This window comes from Physeter macrocephalus, unplaced genomic scaffold (genome assembly GCF_002837175.3).
Source record: "Physeter macrocephalus isolate SW-GA unplaced genomic scaffold, ASM283717v5 random_677, whole genome shotgun sequence".
NCBI lineage: Eukaryota > Metazoa > Chordata > Mammalia > Artiodactyla > Physeteridae > Physeter > Physeter macrocephalus.
In genome coordinates, this window is record NW_021145980.1 from 11,890 (window position 1) to 37,324 (window position 25,435).

Consider the following 25,435-nt stretch of genomic DNA (forward strand, 5'->3'; position numbering starts at 1 on the left):
CGGTACGCGGGCCTCTCACTGTTGTGGCCTCTCCCATTGCGGAGCACAGGCTCCGGACGCGCAGGCTCAGCGGCCACGGCTCACGGGCCCAGCCGCTCCGCGGCATGTGGGATCCTCCCGGACCGGGGCGCGAACCCCCCGTGTCCTCTACATCGGCAGGCGGACTCTCAACCACTGCGCCACCAGGGAAGCCCTACGTGTGTGCTTTTACAAAAGCAGGTATACAGAGGGAACCAACAAGCTAGAATCCTAGATTCTTTAATTGTAGTAAGATGGGATTTGAGGGACCAACGAGCCCATCTCCCACTCAGAATTCATCTACTCATTCCCCGCCCCCACCCCCGCCCCCATGCCCAGCATGTGTATCAAGGGCCTATGGGTGCTGGGGAGACAGAGGGAAAGTTTTTGTCCTAAAGGAGCAATTCCGTATCCGGCTGGGGAGATGGGCCCGCAGGCAGCTCTCTCCGAGGTACCAGGTGGTGGTGCAAAGGCAGGAAGAATACACAGCACGATGCGAGGTGTTGGGCAGAGGTATTAACCCAGCTCTGGGTCAGGGAACTTCCCCGAGCAGGTAACACTGGGCAGCTCCTAAAGGAGCCGTAGGTAGAAGAGGCCCTGGGGAGAAAAAGGGCGTCACACACGGGACTTCAGGCTGCAGCTGAGGGGCAGGAGGAGATGAGATCAGAGAGGCGGTCGGCGCACAGACGGTGCAGTGCAGCAGGGAGCCGGCTCACAGCTTGGTCGGCCCCTTGTGTGCGGGATGCACTTGAGGAGCGTCACCAGCGTCTCCCCTAACTCACGCCAACATCCTTGAAGCCTCCCGTCCGCTCTGCTTGTCCTTGCTCGGCTCACTCGTATTTTCCTCTCTCCACCTTCTCTTTAAGCCTGTTTTTAACACGCCTCATAAGATCCTGCTTCTTCCTCCACAGCAACAGTTCAGACCATCAGGCCCGATACTTTTCCATCCCCACCCCTGCCCCCACAAGCTACAGCTCTACCTGTGTCCGTATCCATGACCCTCTTCCTTCCTGCAGCCTCTGAGCGTGAAATGTCCCTCTCCCTGACCGAGGCCAGCCCTGCCACCTGTGCCCATGACCACCCTCCTCCCCAAAGACTCCTCAGGCACCTTCAGGTTGTCCCTCTCTACCAGCACTTTCCTCTTAGCTTAGACATGCTTCAGTCTTCCCCACTCTAAAAATAATCATCATATCCATGTCTTCCTTCCTGGTCCCTGGCTTCCTCCATCCCCAAAGCTGGTTAACACAGTCTCTGCTTCCTCACTTCCCATTGGCCACTCAGTCCCCTTGACCTGATCGGTGACCTGTCCTCGCAACGTCCTGTGGCTGCCATCCAATTCTGATGCTATTAGAACTCTCTGCTGCACTTGGCACTGTTGGCCGTCCTTTCCTGGAAGTCTCCTCTCAACCTCTAGGACACTGAACTCTACTTGTTTCTCCTAGATCCTTCCCGACCCATCCTGCTCCGTTGCTATAGACTGAATGTTTGTGTCCCCCCAGAATTCATGTTGAAATCCTAACCTCGAATGCGATGATGTTAGCAGGTAGGCCCTTTGGGAGGTGATTAGGTCATGAGGGTGGAGCCCTGGTGAATGGAATTAGTGCCCTTATAAAGGGCATCCTAGAGAGCTCTCTTATCCCTTCCACCATGTGAGGACATGGCAAGAACATGGCCATCTATAAGCTAGAAAGCAAGCTGTCAATAGACACTGAATCTGCCAGTGCCTTGATCTTAGACTTCCCAGCCTCCAGAAACTGTGAGAAATAAATGTTTGTTGTTTAAGCCACCCAGTCTATCATATTTTTCTTATAGGAGCTTAAATGGACTAAGACACCTGTCTTCAGCTTCTCTTTCTAGCCTGCCTCTTAAAAACGCCAGTGTCTTCTAGCCCTCTTCTCATATTCCCTCTATAACCCATCTCTTTGGTGGCATTTGAGACAGCATACCCCCTCTACACTGAGGATTCTCAAGCCCTTCTCTATAGCACCTGGATCCCATGGCCTGGTGAGCCACTCCATCCGGATGGCCCACAGGTACCTCAGGCTCTACATCTTCTTCCATAAACTTGCTCCCTGCTCATGCTTCTGTACTGGAAGTTGATGGCTCGGTCATCTTCCAGGAGCTCCCATGTCTTTTCCCCCTATTCTTCTTCCATGTCTAATCAATTATAAGTCTTCATGATTTTACTCCTAAACTCTTCTCTCATCCACCCCTTCCTCCTGTCTCTCCCACCAGTACTGTACGACTTCAGGCCTCATCATCTATTACTGCTTAAAATTCTGCAGTAACTTCCTAACTGGTCATGAGTCCCTAAATCTTCGTAGGAGGTCATTTCATTACCCTTCTTTTTGACATGTCTAGAGATGGGAGGTGTACTGTACCCTAAAGGCAATACATTCCCATGTTTGAAAACTCTAAATTGCTAGAAAGTTCCTCCTAGTATTGAGTCAAAATCTGTGCCTTGCAATGTCCACCTTATTCTTCAGTTAAATGGGTATAATAACCCTTCAGATACATGTTTTTCCCCTCCTTATTATGACCATGTCTATTTGAGGCCAAATTAGTTGGTATGAGTAGACACCTAGGAATAAGACAGGAGGGAGTCTGGATTCGTTTCTCTAGGGAGTTGAACCAAGAATATGTGACCTGCCATCTTGGGATGAGAACATCCCAAACCTTCATATATGTCAACACAGCCCTCATGTTCCCCAGGTCCTTCCTGTAAACATGTCTGGTTCTTTATATACTTTGGGAGACTTGGATTCTAGTTTTCAGGCAATCCTTTACTGCATAAGTCTGAGCAAGTCACGAAAATTCAGGGCCTTGGTCATGTTTTCTCGTGTGAGATATAAATATTCTTGCTACTTATTTAATTCCAGGGACATCATATGATTCACGAGACCTGAGTTGTGTTGTATTAGGTATCTTGCCCCTCTAAGTCCAGCTGCTGCTTCCCTGATCCTGTCCATGACATCTAGCATGGTGTTTGTGTGTTTTTAAAAAAAACTTGTTAGATGAGTTATGTGGGTGTCAAGAACTTTGAACTCCTCTGGGAGAAATATATACCTTTAAAGTGGCATGTGTGTGAGGTGTATATTGGAAGCAGTGAAGTCGATGCTTGGCCAAAACCCATTTTGTGATGAGTCATTTAGTTTTACTGAAAACCTACTCTGTACTTAGCTCTGATATATAATGCACTTTCTGAGACAGTTGTTAGTCATGTACTATTTTGCAAAGAGAGAATTTGGAGTCATTTATTCCACCCGCACACTGAAAGTCTTTCTGAGTCTTTGGATTTTCCTCCACGTGTTTGGCATATCTCGTTTTTCCTTCCAATTACATCTCCTAGTGTCTTTCCATCACAATGCATTTTGTTTATTCAGTAATGCCTCATGCATTTGAGGTGAATTAAGGAAAGGATAGAATTGGGGTTTTGGGTGGGTTTTTTTGGTTTTTGTTTTTGGAAAGGATAGTATTTGAATTAAGTTATTAAGATATTCTTACTGAAGAGCAAATAGGGCATCCATTTTGGTGAACAGCTGTGTTCCAAAACACTCATAATTTGAATTAAGATGTTGAATTAACAAGCTTGAATTACCAATGGTAAAGATTTCTGGTTTGGCTCTCTTTGTGTTCTGAACTTTGGTCAGCTGGTCTTCAAACCCTTATCCTGGGTCTGCCTTAGCCACTGCCTTAGCCAGGGCAGTCTCTGTTTTTTCATTCGCTGTAGATGTTAACAAAACACTACTCTTACTGAATGGAATCTCACTGCCAGACGGAGCGATTAATATTTCACTTGCGTTGTCTTATTTAGCTCGTGTGTGTGAGAGAGAGAGGTGTTATCGGAAGTCACTTGAGGACATGGTTAAAGGGAGCAAAGCAGTTTAGAGGAGGTTTTCATCAGTCGAACTGGTACTTGGCTTTTATTTGAAGCCCTTCATTTCACTGACCCAATAAAGGATTAAGTGCCACCAGTGACCTTCAGCCTTCATCGTAAGTGTGGCACATCCAACTTTTCACTGGGAAGAATCAGAAAACAGGGCTGCCTCATGGGGGTGATTTGGATGTCTGCTCCAGGAAGTCATCACCTACATTTGATCTAGAGGGGAGGGTACCCACCATAGCTTTTAGCAGGGCAGGATGTTAACAAATGGCTTGTTGAAAATCTTATCGTGTTTCAGTTTATCTATTACCAGAGAAAGGTGAGACCCCCTTGGAGTTGAGCACTGAGTGAGCCCCTGGGTAATGCTTTGTCAAAAGGGTAAGAAACATGATGGACAAACCCACTGGGGCCAGGGGAGGGGTGGGAGGGGAGGAGAGCTTATGGTGTAATGAGTGCATTCAGCAAGTTCTTTCACACGTGAGTAAACTTTGTGAAGGAAAAATGCTATTCTTGGTGTTGGATGTGCTACATTCTGTCACACTTAGAATTCTTCCTGCAGTTTTCAGACCAAAGTCAGTCTTCTTCAGTGAAAAATAATTTTCAGTCCCTTGGTGTTTCATCAAAATAAAATTGAACTTCAAGAGCCATAGCTTCATGATCTAGCAGGATTGGGAGGGTGTGGGGAAGAATCATTCTCTCTTGCCCAGAGAATGATTGTGGATGAAAGGCAAAAGGAGTTTAACATCAAAGGGAGCCGTGGGTCCCAATCAGAATGATTCTAATGTAATTAGTTTGGAATGGAGGATTAAGTTACTGCTGCCTGCTTAGAGAGTACGCTGCTTTAAGGCTCCAGTCTACACAAATTAAAATTAGTCTTTTTTCATTTACACATATGGAAAGCAGAATTTTAATGTGAATTTCACAGAACCTTGATAAGCACGGAGTTCCACAGATATCCTCTTCATGTTTCTTATTCATGGTTTCTGATCCTCTTTTGATAAGCATTTGATAAGGTTTGATAATGAATAAAATGAAATCTCTTGGACTTGGGCTCTCTGGGGGGTTTGATGGCATTTTCCTATCTGTGCTAGTGTCTGACGGCCCCTGTATCATCATTTGTCTGTGAAAAGGAAAATCACACAAAGTAAAAAAATGAAGCATCTTAATTTAACAGCAAATTGCAAATCAGTTTTTAATGGCACTGGAGTGAGAATATGATGTAAAGTGTGATAAATTACTCAGGTTTAATTATAAAATGGTAAAATGGCATCAAAACCCATCTGTAGAATCTTTGCTGAAGACGAGATTCTTTCTAGGATTTAGAAAAGAGAAATTTATATCTTCAAGGAACTTAAACGTTAGCATCAAATTAATTGAAGTGTTTCAGAATGCTGAAACTTATTGAGATTTTATGAAATCTCTTTGCTACTGAGTCCTTTCTCAGAAGGAGCCAAAGGCCCTCACTGACTTCAAATAAGATAAACACTGAGAACTTCAGCAAAACAACTTGTGATTTATTACTGTACATTCCCTTCGGATGTCTCGTCTCCTCAAAGAGGCTCTGTAGCCCATGTCAGGCCATGGAGTATTTCTTACTCATGTCTGCATCTCCCCTCAGGTCTAGCCTAGGAGGCCCAGCGGCACAGCAGGCACTTGGTAAGTCCTTGAGTTTAATCAAAGGCACAGTGTTCCAGTGACTATCAAGCTCTTGATTTAAAACTGACTACCTGGGACTTCCCTGGTGGTCCAGTGGTTAAGCATCCTCCTTCCAATGCAGGAGACATGGGTTCGATCCCTGGTCAGGGAACTTAAGAACCCACACGCCGCAGGGCAACTAAGTCCGGCCACCGTAACCACTGAGCCTGCGTGCTCTGGAGCCTGCGAGCCACAACGAAAGATCCTGTGTGCTGCAACTGAGACCAGACGCAGCCAAAAATTAAAAAAAAAACAAAAAACTAACTACCTGATTGTTTCTGCAGAACTTTGGCCAACAGGATGAAGTATTGTGTGGGTTAGGAAGCTACCTCCAAAGACTGCGTCACTGAGCTTTAATCTCAGGATTGAAAGGAGCAGGCTCAGAGGCAAGGGGCCCAAGTGAGACCAGAGGTCCCCATTTGTCAAGAGCCCAACACCTAACAGGCAGAGAGCCTCCGGGACAGCTCAGGGCCTTTCCCTGCTAGCCCACAGAGTACCTTGTGTGAATTAGAATTAGGCACCCTTTCCTCAAGACGCTCTATTGCCACCTGCCAGGCGGCTGTTGTGTACAAATTTTCAATGGCTGTTTACGAAGGGCCCCTCCTTAGATATAATGTCCCTCTGTTGTACACATCCCGGAGCCAATGGCCAGGCCACTGTGTGGCCACCCCCCACTGCGCTGGGCCAGGCTGAAATGCCCAACTGCCTATGCCACCATTTGCTTTTGTCTACCAAATATGAGATAAAAAATTTGAATTTGACATTTTTTCTCTTTGGACTTTTAGTTACAAAATTAATTCTTTACTTAGGTAAAGACTTTGACTTTAATCACAGTTATTAGCATGAGAAACTATATGTGTCTAGCCTAGCCACCCCAGGGGGAAAAGTTGGATTAGTAAATTCAAGCTTTTCTTCACTTATCTTTGGATTGTAATAAAATATTTTTAGGCAAGCCATAAAGCCAGCGAGTGTCAGTCAAACGTGGCGCAGAACCCAATATACGAATAGTTTCATTTCAAGGCCTTAGGATTGCCACGAATGCCATCCCCTTTCATTCTATTCTCCCTCAGATTAAAACAGTTGAAGGTTTGTACTAGAAATCGTTGGGCCTGAAACTGGTGGAGAAGTGGATTTTTGTTTTTCAGCCTGTGGTCAGGGTTAAGAGTGTCAGAAGTAATTGAGATTTATTCATTCTGTGGCTTCATGATCAATTTATGCAGGTTTTCAACGGTAAAAATACCACTTGGATCTCTGAAAGCCCTTGATATACTTTGGAATTTGGTCATAAACTGGTCCACTGCTTAAAATTCAGCACAAGGCGGTGTTTCAAAGGGTCTGAGTTTCTGAAATCTCCAAAGAATCTCATATTTAGGCGGGTTTACTTGTAAGGCAACCCTAGATGCTAAGAGGCTTGGTGAGGCTTCAGAATACTCCTGTAATGGTGTTCAAAAGTGTGCCTTTTCCAGGGTGGAGGAGCTCCACCTCTTCATGTGTCTACAGCATTCGTTAGGGTTCGAGATGGCACAGCTGTCACGTCATCACATGTCTTGCTGGCGTTCAGTGGATCTGAGATGAGGGTCTTTCTGGACTCTGGCATTGCCCTGGCCACCTGGGGACAGTTCACAGCGGACTCAGAGGGGTTTCCCATCGGCTCATCAGAGGACATGATCTTTGCTGAGAAATTAGACCAATTTTACATGCAGTCGGACTTACGATTTTGTTTGTGATCATAATTTCTGGGTGAGATTTATGGAAAAACATGACCTGTGGAGTTGTTTGCTACAACCCGATGAGTGGCCTGGACTTTTGTGGACCTCTCCCTCAGCTGAGTAAAGCGGCCCAGGGCAGAAGAGAGAAGCTTTTGTTTGAGAGCCTGATAGCTTTCTGGGTGTTGTGGCCCAACACTCTGAACGAGGACACAATAGCCCAGAAGCTTGCTCCCTCCCTCTTCACTCTCTCCGCTCCCCGCCCCTCCCTTCCTCTTTTCATGCACACATTCCCATCCTCCTTTTTTTATTTCAAGCAAGTTAATTCCCAACCTTGGTCATAGAGTGAATGACTAGAAAATCATCCCAAACTTAAAAATTCAACAAAAAAACATATTGATGACTAAGCCTCCAACGCCCTGAAGGACACATCATCTCTGTACCAGGACGTCTCAGCCCTCATGCAAAACACACAACTTTCTTACACTCTCATGCTGCCACTCTGTCCTGTGTGCTGTGGACGTGTGGCCAGCTGGAGTAACCACGTGTGCATGTTAGTACTGAGACGCATGCCGCCGAGGAAAAGTGCCTTCTTACAGGTGCTCAGCGTCACCCTGAACAGATGGAACCATTTAGTGCTACTCAAAACCCCAGCAGCTATCGACTTGGAACTGAAATAAACAGAATAAACATACCTACGCCTAAGTAGAAATTGGTAGTTCCAACTTCTAGCTTTTTTTATTCCATCAGAACTATTGATAAATTCTCAAAGACCAAATATCTCTAAAACCTTCTGATGGGTGGTGTAATTTGTTTTTTAAAAAAACTCTTTAGTGAAGTAACTCTCTATTTTTTAGCTAAGAAGCATCTTTAGAGGGTTCAAATTCTACGTTGTTCCACATGAGCACCTACCGTGTGCCAGGCACTGTGCCAGTTCCTTTTTTTTTTTTTTTTTTTTAAATTCCAGGTGCATCAGGTCAGGTAGTCCTGTGAAGTGGGCACTATTACTCCCAGGTGCAGACAGACACAAGAGAAGTCTAGAAAGGTGGTCAGGGTCACCTGTTCTTTTTTTTTTTTTTCCTTCCAGTTTTATTGAGGTATAACTGACATACAGGACTGTTAAATTTAAAGTGTACAGCATAACGACTTGACTTACATATGTCATGAGATGATGATCACAATAAGTTTAGTGAACATCCATCATCTCCTGTAGATAGAAAATTAGAGAAATAGAAAAAATATATTGTTTTCCTTGTGATGAGTACTCTAGGATTTACTCTCTTAACAACTTTCATATGTAGCGTGCAGTAGAGTTAAGTATATTGATCATGTTGTACGTTACATCACTAGGACTTATTTATCTTATAACTGGAAGTTTGTGCCTTTTGACTCCTTCATCCAATTCCCCCTCCCCCGCCTCCACCTCTGGTAACCACAAATCTGATCTCTTTTTCTATGAGTTTGTTTGTTTGTTTTTGAAGTATAATTGACCTACAACACTATGTTAATTCCTGTTATGTAACATTAGTGATTTGATACTTCTCTACATTCATAATAATTACCATAAGTTTGGTTACCATCTGTCACCATACAAAGATATTACAAAATTATTGACTGTATTCCCCACACTGTACATTTCATCCCCTGACTCATTTATTTTGCAGCTGGAAGTTTGTACCTCTTAATCTTCCTCACCTATTTCTCTCATCCCCCAACCCCACTCCCTTCTGGCAACCACCTGTTTGTTCTCTGTATCTGTGAGTCCGTTTCTGTTTTGTTATGTTTGTTCCTTGTTTTGTTTTTTAGATTCTACATATAAGTGAAATCATACAGTATTTGTCTTTTTCTGTCTGACTTATTTCACTTAGCATGATACCCCCTCTAGGTCCATCCATGTTGTGTCAAATGGCAAGATTTCATTCTTTTTCATGGCTGAGTAATATTCCATTGTGTGTATATGCCAGATCTTTTTTATCCATCCATCTATTGATGGGCACTTAGGTTGCTTCCATATCTTGACTATTGTAAATAATACTGCTGTGAACATAGTGGTGCACATTTTTTTTCTAATCAGTGTTTTTGTTTTCTTCAGATAAATACCCAGGAGTGGAATTGCTGGATCACATGGTAGTTCTATTTTAAATTTTTTAAGGAATCTCCATACTGTTTTCCACAGCGTCTGCACTCATTTACATTTCCACCAACAGTGCATGAGGATTCCCTTTTCTTCACATCCTCACCAACACTTACTATTTGTTGTCTTTTTAATAATAGCCATTCTGACAGGTGTGAGGTGATATCTCATTGTGGTTTTGAGTTGCATTTCCCTGATGATTTGTGATGTTGAGCATCTTTTCATGTACCTGTTGGCCATCTGTGTGTCTTCTTCGGAAAAATGTTTATCTAGATCCTCTGCCCGTTTTTAAAAATCAGGTTGTTTGGTCTTTTGCTCTTGAGTTGTGTGAGTTCCTTGTATATTTTGGATATTAACCCCTTATCAGGTATATCGTTTGCAAATATCTTCTCTTCGGTAGGCAACCTTTTCATTTTGTTGATGGTTTCCATCACTGTGCAAAGCCTTTTAGTTTGATGTAGTCCCATTTGTTTATTTTTGCTTTTGTTTCCCTTGCCTGAGGAGACATATCCAAAAATATGTTACAAAGACCGATGTCAAGGAATGTACTGCCTATGTTTTCTTCTAGAAGTTTTATGGTTTCAGGTCTCACACGTAAGTCTTTAATCCATTTGAGTTTATTTTTGTATGTGGCATGAGAAAGTAGTCCAGTTTGATTCTTTTGCATATAGCTGTCCAGTTTTCCCAACACCATTTACTGAAGAGGTTGGCTTTCTTCCATTGTATATTCTTGCCTCTTGGTCATAGATTAATTGCCCACCCAAGTGTAGGTTCATTTCTGGGCTCTCTATTCTGTTCCATTGACCTATGACTCTGTTTTTGTCACCTGTTCTTGACCAACCTCCAAACTCTTTCTTTTTCTCCCCACCCAGTGGCAAGGAAGCTGCCACACGGAGGGTGAAATGGCAAGCATGGTTCCAGTCAGTAGGTGTTTACTGGGTACCTGCTGCGTGCCAGCCACCAGGCTCTGGGAGCCCAAAGCAAGTAAGCCATGGCTTCTGCCCTCAAGAAGCTCATGCCTGGCAGACTGCATTGCCCCCACTGTGCAGCTCACTGGGCTGCAAGGAATGTAATGTGTTCACAGCTCAGGGATCTGGGAGGAGAGGGCGATGGGGGTCTGTGTCCCTTATGGGCCAGGTCTGAGCCCTGGGAGAGTGAAAACCAGACAGAAGAAGCCGATCCATTTTGGGGGAGGAGGGCCTAGAAGAGACTCTGGATCTCATGTCAGCCCTAGCTGGGGCACCCCTTGACTAAAGTCTCTGAGGATATGATGATCTGTGGCTTTGTAGGTGGTGGGTTGTAGCACTAGACATGGGGGTAGGGAAATTGTCAGGAGGCTATTGTGAACGTTCAGGGAGAACAGGACATGATAACCTCCACGGGGATTAGAATGGGCCTTGGTGAGAGGTATAATCAGGAATTTCTTGATCAGTGGAAGCCAATTCTGAGGGTTCTAGTTCGAGTAATGAGGGCAGTGGAGGTGCCAGTGACTGGGAAAGGAGAAGAGCAGGCTTTGCAAAAAAGATGAGTTCCGTTTATCCATATTGGCATCTGAGCTCTGAAGTGGATTCTGGTAAATATCCCTACTACCACAGCAGCAACCCTAAAGGCTGGAGATGGGGATTTGGGCATCATCAGCACATTTCAAAAGACTCTGAACTGGCCTTGTGCCGCTAACCCCAGCCCCACCCAGCCCCTCCTGCTCACTGCAGCCAGATTGATCCGTCCGAAAGCATCTTTTTTTTGTACCTGTTGCCTTCCCGGGCAGAAAGTGCCAATGGCCCTCACCGTCTGGAGTGTGAAGGTCTAACCTCTCAGCCTACAGTGCCCCTCTGTCTGATCTGCCTGATCCCTGCCTTCCTGGGTCAGGACTTCTCTGGTCACAAGTGACAGGAGTCCAGCGCAAACTAACTGAGGTATCAGGGGAGTTTGCCAGTTAACATAATCAGCTGGGGTTAGGGATGTGTGTGCCACTGGGATCCTTCCATCTCCCGCTCCTCTTCTCTTTGCACAATGATTTCATTCTCTCAGCCCAATCTGGTCAACATAAGGTGAAGCAACCTCCATTCTTCCAGTCTCATGACTTTTTCACAAGCAGGTAGGGTGTCCTTCACTCAGTTCTCTTAGAAAGATCCCAGGAAGAAATTTGGTTAGGCCAGCTTGGGTCAGGGACTTAGCCAGGTCAGCCAGCAATGTCCAGGGAGGTAGGTTTGAACCACATACTTAGAGAAAAGATGGAGCTCTCCTGGAGAGAGAAAAGGGGTGCTTGGGGTGTTAGGGGGAGAGGCTCTGCCTGCTCTAGCCCTCTCCTCCCCAAACAGCACACGTATCTGACCAGGCCCAGCTGCTCTTAGCTCAAATGCCCGAAGCACCCTTACTGTTCTCAAGTTTTATCCTCAAGGGCCAACCCTGATAACCCCATCTTCTCCTTCCTACCCACCCCCACCCCATATGGGGCCTTTTTGACATGGGAAAACCAAAGGATAAAGAGGTGGCGTAACTTGCCCAGGCTAAGGGGCTGCAGGGGCAGGGATGAGATCCCAGCATTCTGTCTCCAGAGCTCAGGGATGTGTTAAACTATACCCTGTGTGGGCTTCTAGGAGAATGTGCCCTCCTGAGGGTAGGGACCCAGTCTGTCATCACCCGCCAGCAGCCTGAGGACTGGCAAACTGCTTGGTCACCATTGTTGTTGGCCCCAAGATGGTGCCTCCGCAGTCTTTTCCTTTCCATCCACAGCTCCCAGCCTGGGGATGTGGTCTTTCTTGGTGATTTGCACAATTTAAAATTCTGTAGGAACTGGGAAGCTTTCCTTCCACGCAGGGAGAGACTAAAATATTAGTTATAATGCAGATGCCACCTTTTCCTAATCCTCTCAAATGGTCTCCCACAGCGGCTCTGGGGCTTCCCCACCGATGGTGGTGAGCACACGCCCCTCATCCCCGGACTTGGGGACACAAACCTCCTGAGAGTCCGGGTCCCCCTGTTGTGCCTGATTTGAAATGCAGGATCGCACATCACACAGCCGTTGCAAGAGGAGACCCTGAGCTCCATTCCTCCCTGGGCTGGAACAGCTTTTTCTTCCTCAGAGAACTGTTGAAATGTGGGTTTCCTTGTTAATCGAGGTTCCCAGCACGTCGGTGGAGCTGGCTCTGTGCCTCCAGAATGTGTTTTCCAACCATCTCCTGGGCTCCAGCTATTCCAGCCTGTCAAGACCAGACTTGCCTGCGGTGTGGGGCTCCAGAGATGTTCATTCCAGATTAGAGTGATTTTTGGAGGCGGCCTCAGCAAGCTAGGACTGGTCCTGGCCGTGTAACCGGACCAGAGGGCCTGGGGCAGGTGAACAGCGAGGCTTCTGAAGAGCATTGAGGTAGCCAGTGGGCACTTAAACAAGTACCAGGCTGCTTTCCTTAACTGCTTTCCTCCCAAGTACTGACCCACCCACCATGCCTGTGCGTCAGACCTTAAACACCTCAAGCGTAAACTGTTCATTTTGTTTAACCAGGTGAGCAGCATTCTGATATAGGCCTATAAAAACAGTTAACAGTGCGTGCTGTCTGTGTGCCACGGTATGTTATAAGCGCTTTACGGATATTGATCCATTTCATCCCTATTAACCTCTCGTCATATGTTATTATCCCCATTTTGTAGACCAGGAGCTCTACAGAGAGGTAAAGTCACTTGCCCAGAGCCACACAGCTGGTCGGTGGCACAGTGGCCTATGGATGGAGGGGGCAGGCTGGCCTGAGCTCTTAAACACTGTGCTGTAACATCCGTTGACATCAGGGTTATGAAAATCCTGGCAGTAGGAAAGTAGTAGCTAGACTCAGATTTCCATGAAAAGCAGCAATGATAGTACTTTATGAATTTTCATTCGGTTGGACAGTTGTGGGCCTCATCCATCCCCTCATTTGCTGTAGTTATCCGTTTACCTACCTCTCGTCTCAGACCCCGAAGCTAATGACTGGGACCGGAAGAAGTTTTAGAAGTGGAGCCATGTGAGTGGGTAACCCTGACACAGTAGCTACTAAGCCCTGCCTCCATCCCTCCCTCCCTTTCTTCTTTCCTGCTCAAGGTATACTTATTACTTAATTTATGTACATAGCACATTTTCTTACACCTCCTCCCCATCCTCCCCACCTCCCCCCCAACAAAGGACTTCTCTCAAATCTCTGATGGATCAGACTCAGGCAAGACTTGGAGTAGAAGATACGTGTCCAGCCTGCATCTTTCTCTTACGGTGGCTGCGGGTGGATTTGGTCCCTGGGATGAACCTGGCAAGACTCGTGGGCAGAATGTTCTTGATGCAAAGCCTAGCAGCTTCCCTTCCTCCGGAGGTTGTGCCCCAGCTGCTGTGTGTGGTCGAGCTCAGGATAGCCAGGGCCCGTGCTGGTGCAGTGAAATCCTATTCCATCTTTGGCCTCCCCTCGCTGCCACGTCCTCCCCTCAAGATAAGAGGCTCAAGAAACAAAGAATCAGACTTACCTTCCAGGAATGAAGTTCAAATTTAGGGGCAAATAGTTAGAGAATTTGAGCTTGAAGAAAAAGTTGTGTTACTATAAGGTGGTTATTAGTAACATTTATAGCAATTGTTTGAGAGATCGATTATTTGTAATTATTTTCTTGCTTTCTCTGGCAGTTGAAGAACATAAGGTCCAAAAGTCAGTGAGTACTGCACTTCCATTCAGTGTAAACTACTTTCTTATATGGTCACCCCTCACCAACCACGGGGTTGACAGCCCATCAAAGTACCTACCTACAGTGGCAAAATCAGAGTCAGCAAGGTCAAGATGTCATAAAATAGGCACCTGGGAAAAATAAAAGTTGCATTAATATATGTGATTAAAACAATGAGTGAAAGTTCTAGAAGGCATCCTCTCCCAAATAACCACTATTTAATCAGGAGAGTGACCATATGTGGGTGACTTCTGAATTGCCTCTTCAGTTGTTTGGGAGACATTGCCCACATCATCTGTAGACACAGAAGCTCCCAGCGACCCCCTTGGCTCCTTTTAATGCAGTAGAACCAGCCCTCAGCGGCTTGAAATGAAGAGCCCTTTGCAATTCTTCCTCGCTCTGGCTCTGGCTCCCTCCCTTCCTCCCACCCCCTCCCCCTCCATCCCCTCCCCCTTCTTCTCCCTCCCTGTCCCTTCTCCTCTTCCCCGTTTAAAATACAAGTCTGGACAACTGTGTAACCCCCTAACTTTTCACAAGTCATGCAAGAGCTTAAGGGTATATTTTCTGAAGTCTGGTCTTCTGTCCCAGATTATTTGAGAGGGTCAGTCTTACGGATCTTTTCTCTCTTCTCTAGGTACTTCCCTAGAGTGCCCCAGCTCCCGAGTCTGCAGGGGGAGAGAACAGTAATTGTGGACTTTCCTCTAAGGAGTTAGGACAGAAGTAACTAGAACTGATTTTTTATTTTTGGTTGCAAGTGCAAAACAATATTATCTCAAAACCTGAAGTAAAAGATTGTCCCATATAAAATGCTACAGAAGACCTTTGATGCTTATGAGATGCTGAGAAAGAGAGAGGGGGTGGAGGATGGGACGTGGCCTGGGTGTTGGCTATCAGGGAGCCAGGAGAGTACGGGGATAGCTTTCGGGGTCTGGGCGAACACAGTTTCAGTGGAGGGTTACATAGAGGATAGGACCTGCTGGTTGCTGCATTTTCAGAGCTCAGACCAAGAAGAAGTGGACCCAGGACTCGGCACAAAGGATTTAGGCTAGGTGTACAGACTGTCAGGGTGGCTAAAGAGAGGCCAGGGTCACAGTATCGGTTAGGATTTAGCTCAGCTGCCAGTGACAGGAACACCCAAAATAACAGGCTTAATAAAGCTAGAAGATCACATGGAAGAGCTGGAGGCCGGCAGTCCAGGGCTGGGGTGTCGGCCTCACCGTTGTGAGGGACCTGGGCTCCTTCAGGATTCTGCTCCCCTGTTCCTATGGTTTGGCCTCTTCCTCATTATCCAGGATGGTTTTGCAGCTCCAGCCATCACATCTCAGCTTGGAAGTCCCACCGACATGGCAGTTTACCCTTCCTTGGCCAAAACTTAGCCATGTGGCCACATCTCCCTATAAGAGAGAAAGACTGAGGAACGTCAGTCATCTTTTAGCTGTGTGGCAACCCGCCCGGTTAAACCAGGGCTTCAAATAATTTGAGAGGAAACAGGAGAACCTCCGTAACTAAGAAAAGCCATAGACATTGGGTTATTTGTTCATTCAGTGAGTACGGAGTAACCATTGTGTTCAGGCATTACCTGAAGGCAGCAGGGAAGAAGGGAGATGGGCTTCTGGTCTCGGGAAGCTTATTATCTAGCAGGAGGCAAGACAGACACTAAACAAATAGCAAATGCGGCCTGGTTGACAATCTACATTCTGTACTCAAGTCTTCCCAACGAGCTGTCTTCAGATGTACCTGTACATAATTAATGATCGAAGCCGACAGTGTCAAACATCAGTGCTAATGCCGGCGGGCGCTGCAGGCAGCCAACATCAGTATCTCTTTGATAGGAATTCAGCTCATCCGTCAAACACTCCGGGGGGGCCTGCACTGTGAGAAGAGGAGGAGGGAGAAGTAAATAATTAGTAAGCCAGAGCCCCACCTTGAAAACAGCCCAGGAGTCATTCTGTGGCCAGTGCCCTCGTGGGCTGAGGATAAGAATCCAGCTGTAAAATCCTAGGTCTTTTTCTTCTTCTTGAGTGGAGGAGGTTTGGGGGGCTCTTTCCTTGCTAAGGTGCAGGACAGTGTGATGAGGATAGTTTTGTGATTCCTACAGGCCTTTGAGGCCAAGCTGGGGAAGTTGAGAAAACACAAGGACAGCCTTTTCCTGCTCATATGACCTTCAGCCACAGTCCCTGAGCCTGGTTTTGCTGGGAACCAGGCAGGTGTCCAAGTTCAGTTCACATGTTGTAAGTGGGCGTGGGTTCTAAATTAAACCCGGAACAAGTGCAACCCACCCAGAACTCCTGTCCCGGCCGCTGTGCAGTGACCTAGATTCAGTGGTTCTCGAACTACTTGAGGTGAAGAGCCAGTTCTTTGTTTTGATTTAAGTTTCCTTTTCCGATCTGTCATAAAAAATGAAATATCAGAAAAATGAAATTAAAATCACATACAAAATACAAACTCAGACTTCTGTTAGTAGATTCAAGAGACATTACTCTGTCCAATTGCTCTAAACGTTTCTAAAGGCAAACTCAATCCTGAACTGGAGTTTGCCAGTAGAAAAGAATTCAATGCCATCATGACAGCCCAGGGACTGCTCTTTGGGCAGCACTGTCCTGCAGACCTGGGGCCATGGGCCGGCTGGGACTCTGTCCTTCCCAGCTCTGTGTTAAGACAGCTCTGAAGGAGAATGAGGAAGCTCTCTGGGTGGCCTGGCACATCTCTCCCTGGCGCCCCCTGCCCTGCTCCCCATGTTTGCAGCTGCTACCCGAGTAGACTGATAAAAGGAACGGCTTGGCTGATTCTCCTATCATAGTCCCCGAGTGCAGGTGAAAATTTTACTACATGCTCTCTGCAGCCAGAGAAATGAAAGTTCACAGCTAATTGTAATCATTATCCAGGCTCCTCTACCTGACCAGGGCTTTGGGCATATACTGGTTTGATTAGCAAAACAGCCGACCGCAAGGCCGGCGTCTCCAGCCAGCCGGCCTGGGCTCGCCGGCCCCAGCAGGCTGGGAGATCACTGGTGACCCTGTGTTGCAGTTCTCCAAGGAGAGGCACGTCATGGACAGGACCCCGGAGAGGCTGAAGAAGGAGCTGGAGGAGGAGCTGCTGCTGAGCAGCGAGGACTTACGCAGCCACGCCTGGTACCACGGCCGCATCCCCCGACAGGTACCCGCCCCCACGCAGGGTCACACGCCCAAGGCTACCAGGAGCGAGCCCCGGTTCAGCCAGAGCGCACTACTACAGGGTGGCCTGTGGTGACTTATCGTAGGCCCGTCTCTAAGGAGACCTTGGGAAGAGCTAAGGTTAGGAATCCAAAGTACGTTTCCCCGTGGCCGGTGAGTGGATGAAGGGAAAGCAGCTGTTCTGTGGTTCTGTAAACAAGGCGCAGGCAGGAGGCAGCAGCGCAGGGTGGTACCTAAGGGAATATGAGGCTGGGCTGTGGTTCAGATAATTGAACTCTTGGCCGGCTGCCTGCAGCCTCATACCCTGTGGAGCCTGCTTCCTTCTCAAGGCAGTGGTTTAATTTCAGGTGAACAGGGGGTATCATCAGGGCGGGTGACCCAGAGCGACAAGGCCGCCTATGCCCTAGTGGGGCCGGCGCTTATTCACTCTCCATCCCTCCCCTCCCCGGCCCCTGGCCCCGGGGGTGGGAAAGAAGAGGAATTATACCAGCGACCACAGACTCATGGCCAGAATGTACTTTGTGTGATTGTCCTTTGGGTCATAGCCGTGAATGATGTTTTTGTATTTTTAATAGTATAGAAATTGAAAAATAGAATAAGTGCAGAATTGAGGTATAGAGTTTCCCTTGGGTTTTTATTGTAACCTGATCGGACCAGTCACGCGGGACAACATGACAGGAAAGGGGTGGCTGAGGGTGAGGGAAGGGCATCATGTTGTGAACGTTTTTTTTTAATGTAGCAGCTTTCTCAGCACCATCAAAGAAATAATCCTGATTCTAATTTTGTTTTTTTTCTTCTTTTAGTGTAAAATTGATTGTAGAAAATAGAGTAAAAAGAAGAAAATTAAACTCTTACCTGTAATTCTCCCTTCTGGAGATAACCACTATGAACATTTCGATATAAATCCTGCCAGACTTTTCCAAATCAAGTATGAGCTCATGCTGCATATAACTTTGCAGCCCACTTTCTTCCCTTAATGATATATCCTGGGAATTTTCTCCTGCTCTGACATGTTCTTCTACACCAGTCTCCGTTGTCTGTGTCCACTGTATGCTTTCTCCATTCTGTATTGGGCACTCTCCCCAACATCCTTGAAGATAACTACTTGTGTTCATGACTATAATTATTTCCTCAGGCTCAATTCCAAGAAATGGAATTTCTGTGTGAAAACATTTTTAAGGCTAAGATGCAATTTTAAGGTAACCATGGTAGCATACTATTCTAAGCTAGCTGATTAAATGTTGGCATGTCCTAGAAAACTTATCAAAGTTTATAGATCTGATGTCTGTCACCACCATCATTCTCCTTATCATGATCAAAAAATTTGTTTCCCATTTGCCATGAGTGTAAATTTTCAGCTATACATCATTCCCGATTGTATAACTAAAGACTGACAATAATAATGATAGTTATACCCAACACTTTAGTCCTTTAAACCTTTATAGCTATTCTGTAGGTGATATTATCCCCGTTTTACAGATGATGTAAACTGAGTGAAACTTGTCCATGTAACTTGTCACCCAGACGAGCCAGAATGCAAACCCAGACAGATTAGCTACAGGAACAACCATACTACAACACAGTATAAATTCTCCTTTTATTATAAACATCAGCATCATTATAGCTAATGATTTTTTTAGCATCTGCTGTGTTCCAGGCATTGTACTAGTGCTTTGCATATAGTATGTATGCAGGTATATAATCTTCCCAATAACTTTGTGAGATGAGAGACCCGGCCCACTTTGTTCCAGGCCCTCCAGAGTAATCGGTGTGCCCAGAACCACACTCAAGGGTCGATTCCACAGTGCCTGGACTCCACCTGCATGTGGACCCTCCTCCCCATCGACCAGGCCTGGAGAGGGGTGTCTTAGGAGAGGGATCTGAGGGTGACTCGTAGATGACAACAAACACCCTCCTCCGATTGTTGGGGGAAGGGGGAGAATCAGACCCACCAGACACAAATTTTCTTTATTATTTTCCATCACTTCATATCCTTCAGGTCTGCATAAATATCATCTTCTCGTGATACCCTCCTAACCACAGTATTTAAGAGGACAGCCCTCATCCCGATTTACTTCTTCCTTAGCTTTACAACATCTGACATACCGTACCTGTTGCTTGTTTGTCCTCACTAAAATAGAAGCTGTTCACTAAAAACAGAAGCTCTGAGACAGCGGGGACTCTCGTCAGCTTCATTCACTGCTGTAAATGCAGTGCCTACAGTAGTACTTGGCACATAGTAGGTGATCAGCAAATAGCTCTTAAATGAACGAGTGGGTCTTCTAAGAATTCGGCATTTGACAAAGAGCCGACTGAGGAAGAAGAGACATGATAGCATTGTCCTCTGTTGGCCCAAAGAAGTGGGAGCAGCGCAGCTAAGCTTGCCTTGCCTACTCCTCACTCACCGTTTTGTCCCAAAGGTGTCAGAAAACCTCGTGCAGCGAGACGGTGACTTCCTGGTTCGTGATTCTCTGTCCAGCCCCGGAAACTTTGTCCTGACCTGCCAGTGGAAGAACCTCCCTCAGCACTTCAAGATCCGCCGGACCGTCCTGCGGCTCAGTGAGGCCTACAGCCGAGTGCAGTACCAGTTTGATATGGAGAGCTTCGACTCCATCCCCGGCCTGGTGCGCTGCTATGTGGGTAACCGGCGGCCCATCTCCCAGCAGAGCGGAGCCATCATCTTCCAGCCCATCAACAGGACGGTGCCCCTGCGGTGCCTGGAGGAGCACTACGGCACCTCCCCCGGCCGGGCCCAGGAGGGCAGCCTCGTCGAGGGAAGGCCGGACGTGGCCAAGAGGCTGAGCCTCACCATGGGCAGCCCCCAGGCCCGAGAGCAGAGCTTGCCCAGGGGCAACCTCCTCAGGTGGGTCAGGGCCTCCTTGGTCGGTGTTGGGAGCATGGGGGACCCTCTGGCCGTGACCGGGCTTAGCTAGGCAGGCGCTCCCCCGGGAACAGAAGAACCATGAACGACGTTAAGAAGAATGTCAAGTTTCATTGGAATAAGTGTCACGAGCGGGGCGTGATTGGTTCCCAATTGAGTTGGTGCCAAAAATAAATGATGCAGTTGCTGAGGAAGGGGACGGCTGACTGGGAGAGACCTCCCAGCGAAGGAGCGAAGGGTTCTGGCTAGTCTGAAGGCTAGGCAAAATGTGGATAGATGCTGCAAAGGGAAGGGTATTCCCAGGGAGGGAGGGGGGTCAGCACAAGCATAAGAGTAGAGCTAGAAAAGGGGCGAGTGTTGCCTGGAGGGAGGAAACTGGTGGAGCTGGAACACAGGGTCCGTGCAGAGGGCCGGCAGGGGGAGGTTTAGGGAGGTGACTGACCCCCAGCAGATCAGGGAGGCCTTAATGCCAGGCTAGGGGATTGGAGGAGCCTCAGAGACTCAATGTGGGGAACGGGATGTCCTAAGAATCGGACGGGACAGCGCTGTGCAAGAGGAGCGAGGAAGGGGAAGAGCAGGAATAGCAGCTAGCGAGCCGCGGGGGGTCAGGCTGTGCGGGTGGACGAGGGCGAGGGTCAGGAGACTCAGAACCAGCCTTCCTGAGACTCTTCTGCGTGAGGGGGAAGATGGAGAAGGGCCAGTCAGATACCCCGCGGGAGGGACCGGAGGGCGTGGACTTCGGAGGAAAACCAGTTGTTCCAGCTGAGATGCGACTGTGGGCTTGCTGAGGGCCAGTGTCCAGCAACAGTTCTGGGGTTCAGGAGGGAAGTTAGGCCTGAAGGCTTAGATGAGGGCTTGGTCCAAAGGGAGAGGGTGGTTGACTAGGTCAGAACAGACGAGATTCCTAAGACAGGAGACGTCAAGAGCCCGGGGTCTGCAGTCTGACCCTCGGGGGATCTCGGGGAGAAGAGTTCAGAGAAGTGGAGGCCGAGCTGAGGCGCCCTGCTGTCGACTATGAGTGGTGTGCCCTGTGTTAATACAGGACCTGTCCCTCGCCTTGTGCCTATTATCTAACTGCCAGGAAAGGAAAGCAGGCAAGAGGCAGGCGTGGTAGGGTCCCAGCTCCTCAGTTACACGGCTCCCCTTCTCCGGCTCCCTGGCGTCCAAGCTTGCGCAACATATTTTATTCCACTCACTGGTTTTCTTTCTGGGCCAGGAGGAAATGTCATAAACTGTAATCTCTAGACTGCAAAAATCCAGAAGCAAAATACAGGACTCTGTGAGTAATACGAATGACGGCTGTGTGCTACTAGGAAGCTCTGGTAGATGTTAGTCAGCGTCTGGCGGTGGACCCTGCCGCCTGCCCTCAAACGCTGGTCCACCCCTGACCTGGTCAACCCTGGACAAGCTACTTACCTGCTCAGGGCCTCAGTTTCTTGGAAAGGTGAGGCTTTTGGGGGTTAAATGGTTTAAGATCTGCGAAGTGCTTCAGACAGTGCCGGCCCATAGAAAGTGCTAGGTGAGTGTCCATAATCCTAATAATTATCGTTTTCTGGAGAACAGTAGAATGCAGGACTCAGGGCAGTTGCAGGGAAGGAGGCAAGAGCTGACATTTAGAAATTCTCCTTTTCATGGTAATAAGATCGGACGTGAGATCCCTTAAAATATTAAAAGGGGGCCTCTCTTCTGTTTCTTTTGCGGGGGGCGGGAGTTGGCTGCTGAACTGGTGAGCAGGCAGTCAGTGTCATGAACAGAGCCAGGATGACCCACAGAACCCCTGCCAGGAACGGTGCTGGGGAGGAAGGCCGCCTGGTCAGCCCTCAGCAGCCTGGATTTAAAATACAGATTTTTTTTTTTTTTTTTTTTTTTTTAAAGATAAGAAATGAAAGAAAGGCTGAGAAAGTCACTAAGTCGACAATACAAACCTAACAGAGCCACTCTTCGGATCGCCCTTTGAGAGCAGAGCTCCCTAAGCCTCGTCACCCATTGGCACAGGTTGCAGGCCCAGAGATGCCTAATCGTAGGGGTGGCGTGGGCTCAGCACGGAAGATGCCCCGAAGCCCTGCCCCTCCGCGCCAGCAGCTCCACACCTTACCTGACGTCAGGCCTGCCGGTTGGCTGCCCGCTGCCGGCATAGGTGTGTGCTCTGCCAGGTTGCATTCCGGGCCGGTGATGGGGCCCTGGAGTCCAACCGCTGGCGGTGATCACTGCTTAAATATCGCCTCGCTGAAGCTATTGCCTTTTGGAATTTGCCCTCTGCCCTGCTTTATCTCTGAGGGGTTGCTGGAATTTCTCTGTTGCTGGAAGTTTGAGGGGGGTTGGTTTGTTTTATTTCTTTGGTGCTTGCAAAGGTAGGAAAGAACTTGGTGATGTCTGTAACATAAGCTTGTCGGGGGCGTTGGAGAGGGGGAGGCCGATTAAAGTTCATTACGACTTTGCTGGTGCAGTGCTTTCTGTTTTAGCAAAAAAGAAATTCTGTTCTTTGGTGCTAATTAGAGAAATTCCCAGTCTGAATTGGCAAGGGACAGAGGAATGCTAGCTGATCTTGTTGTTTTGTTCCACCTTCCCCTGTGCGGCTGTGCTCCGTGCCTCACAGCCGCTGCTTGGTGACCCCACCAAGTCCCTTTTCCCGATTCGGCCCGAGGAGGCTGGCTGTGGGATCCTCCTCGTCGCGTATGACGGCCTCCTCGGGCAACCCTGCAGGTTATCTGGGGGATGCTGAGATTTGCACTGAAATGGAAACTGCCCCACAGCTTCCTTCCTAACCGTGGCACTGTGAGGCCTGGTGGAGAATGCATGTTAGTTACACAAGTCTTTCCTTCTGGGTCTGTTAGTAATTTTAGGCGCCGTTAAAAGTACACATTCCAGTTCATCAGATTTTCCTGAGAGTATCTTGAAACCTTTACCCTGATCTGCTCAACAGGATGGAAAGGCTCAAAGGAGGCAGCCTAGGACCTAACTGGATTGGTCCTGGGGACGCAGGGTCGGAGCCCACGGCAGAGTCATGTACTAATCGCCCGCATCAGTAATTTCCACCCTCCACCAGACATTCCTTTACTCTTAGGCTGTGCGGGAGCATTCTCGTTCTGAGCAATCTTTTTTTTTTTTTTTTTTTTTAAACTTTCCATGACGTTGCCTAAAGGTTTTACGATTTAATGACATGTTTCTGCCCCACTTGTCTTTTGCTTCAGAAATAGAGAGAAGAGTGGTAGCCAGCCAGCCTGCCTGGATCACATGCAGGACAGAAGAGCCTTGTCCCTCAAAGCCCACCAGTCGGAAAGTTACCTGCCAATTGGTAGGTCTTTGGGAATTTGGGAGGAGGAGGGTGACGGTGTTTCCCTGATTTCCTTCAGGCTGTTTCCCCTGCTCCATCTGGTCACCTAATTTGGGAATGACAGAAGACTTCATGTCTGCAGGCTGTAGGATGAGGGGTTTGTAGAACTATATCCAGATGCAAATCACCGAGCTGGACGCTTTGTGGGTGCTAGCTTTTAGGCCTCATAACAAGCCTTCACGGTGGGCACGGTTATCGTCTTTGCGGCTGAGGAAACTGAGGCGCAGATATTAAGTGACCTGCCTAGATTCATCTGTCTAGTAAGTGGTGAAGCCAGCATTTGAACCCAGGTTTCCTGATTCTAAGCCCAATTGCTAACTGGTGGTCTTCATAACGAATGCACCTCCCCCTTAGTCTCCTCCCTGGGCAGACGGTGAGTGGGTCAGTCCTGGGGCTCCTGGTAGAGACCCCTCTTCCTCTCCATTCTCCTGCCACAACCAGAAGAGTGAGATGGTACGGAATGTGGGGAAATCAAGTAAGCAATTATGTTAATAGGCGACGGGATTGTTTTTCATTATTTTTGTAACTGACCTTCCTTGGGGAACCACAAGGTGATTTTCCTGCTGCCCCTTTGTAAACCGCTTGGATGTGGGTTATCTCGGTGTCTTTTTCTCCCTTCCCTGTGGCTTTGAGATTGACTCAGGGCCCCCGCTTTATGCTATGTGGCTAAAGACTTGTGTTTCTTAGGGCAAGGTTAGATTACTCACTGCCCTCCAAGCTCAATGTAGTTCCCTGTTCTGTCTGTACTAACCTTCTGTGGCCATAAAATGACATTGCTGCCCAGCTGTCGGTGGTTGCTGGGATTTAGAATTCCCCCAGAAGTGGGGTGGGGCCATCTTAGCCCTTGACATGCTCTAGACTGCTCTAGATCGGGCCTGCGGTGGTCATACTGACTTATCTTGTGTGGGCGAAAATCGAAATCCTAGGGCCTGAATTGAGGGCCAGGAGCTGTCACTCTTGTTTTGTTTGTTTCCTGTTCTTCTCACAGCTGAGCTTTTTCTGACCCTCTCTTATCCTCCACAGGTGGTAAGCTGCCCCCTCAGTCCCCAGGTGTGGGCACAAGACCCTGCCCAAACTCACCGGTTTTCAGGACAGGCAGCGAGCCCACCCTGAGCCCAGCGGTGGTTCGAAGGGTCTCCTCGGACGCCGGGGCAGGGGGGGCGCTGAGGGGCTCAGACAGCCAGCTATGCCCCAAACCGCCCCCCAAGCCCTGCAAAGCGCCCATGCTCAAGGCTCCCCGGTCTCCGTCCACCTGGCTCAACTCAGAGGCCAGCTACTGCGAACTGAACCCAGCCTTGGCCGCAGGCTGCGACGGGGCAGCACGGCCGCCCTTCTGTGCCCAGGACAGCTACGTGGACCTGCTGACCACCAAGCAGAACGGCGGGCCGGCTGCCTGGAACTCTGACACCAGCTACTTGATCCTTGATGACGATGACGGGGCAAAGCCTTGGGAGCCGCTGCCAACCCAGAGGGACAAGGGGCAGGAGGACGAGGGTACATTCGTGACACCCCTCCTGGAGACTGCCTCCTCCTTCAAGCCCAACGACCTTGAGTCGAAGCTCCTTCCTCCTGAGAACAGGCCCCTGGAAACCGCGATGCTGAAGCGTGCGAAAGAACTGTTCACCAACAACGACCCCAAGGTCATCGCCCAGCATATGCTGAGCATGGACTGCAAGGTAGGTGCCCGGCGGGTGGGTTTGGTCGGACTTCCGAGCGTTTGGAAGGGGGATCTGTCTGGGCCTCATCCTGCCTTACCTTGTGACTGCTTTGCTCACAGGAAAACTCAGATGATAACCTGGGTGTGGGGATTTATTTAAGGGGTGGGGACCACAGGCCGGGATAACCCTTGCCCAGGCAGGAAGCTTGTACAATTCACCTGAGACAGGGATGCAGGCTGCTACCCAGAGCCGTGCCTTCCCTCTCCCACCCCTGCTGTG

General features: G+C 48.2%; 1 protein-coding gene and 1 long non-coding RNA gene across 7 annotated transcripts in view; one reads left to right on the top strand and one right to left on the bottom strand.

The window, feature by feature from the left end:
• Positions 1-25,435, top strand: part of LOC102993772 (BCAR3 adaptor protein, NSP family member) — a 42,967-nt gene that overhangs the window by 5,243 nt on the left and 12,289 nt on the right. For 5 of the 6 annotated variants that reach the window (XM_055083249.1, XM_028486121.2, XM_028486122.2 and 2 more), the window contains 4 exons: positions 17,138-17,266; positions 19,704-20,146; positions 23,356-23,459; positions 24,522-25,174. In XM_055083249.1, the coding sequence (XP_054939224.1) occupies positions 17,138-17,266; positions 19,704-20,146; positions 23,356-23,459; positions 24,522-25,174 (1,329 nt within the window). Of the gene's footprint in view, positions 1-1,375; positions 1,562-17,137; positions 17,267-19,703; positions 20,147-23,355; positions 23,460-24,521; positions 25,175-25,435 lie in introns of those variants that run through there. The other variant, XM_028486124.2, reaches the window with a different exon arrangement.
• Positions 4,177-16,018, bottom strand: LOC114485191 (uncharacterized). The gene is made up of 3 exons (XR_008616758.1): positions 15,280-16,018; positions 14,190-14,241; positions 4,177-5,021 (listed from the first exon to the last, which is right to left on the bottom strand). It is a non-coding gene; the product is annotated as an uncharacterized lncRNA (long non-coding RNA).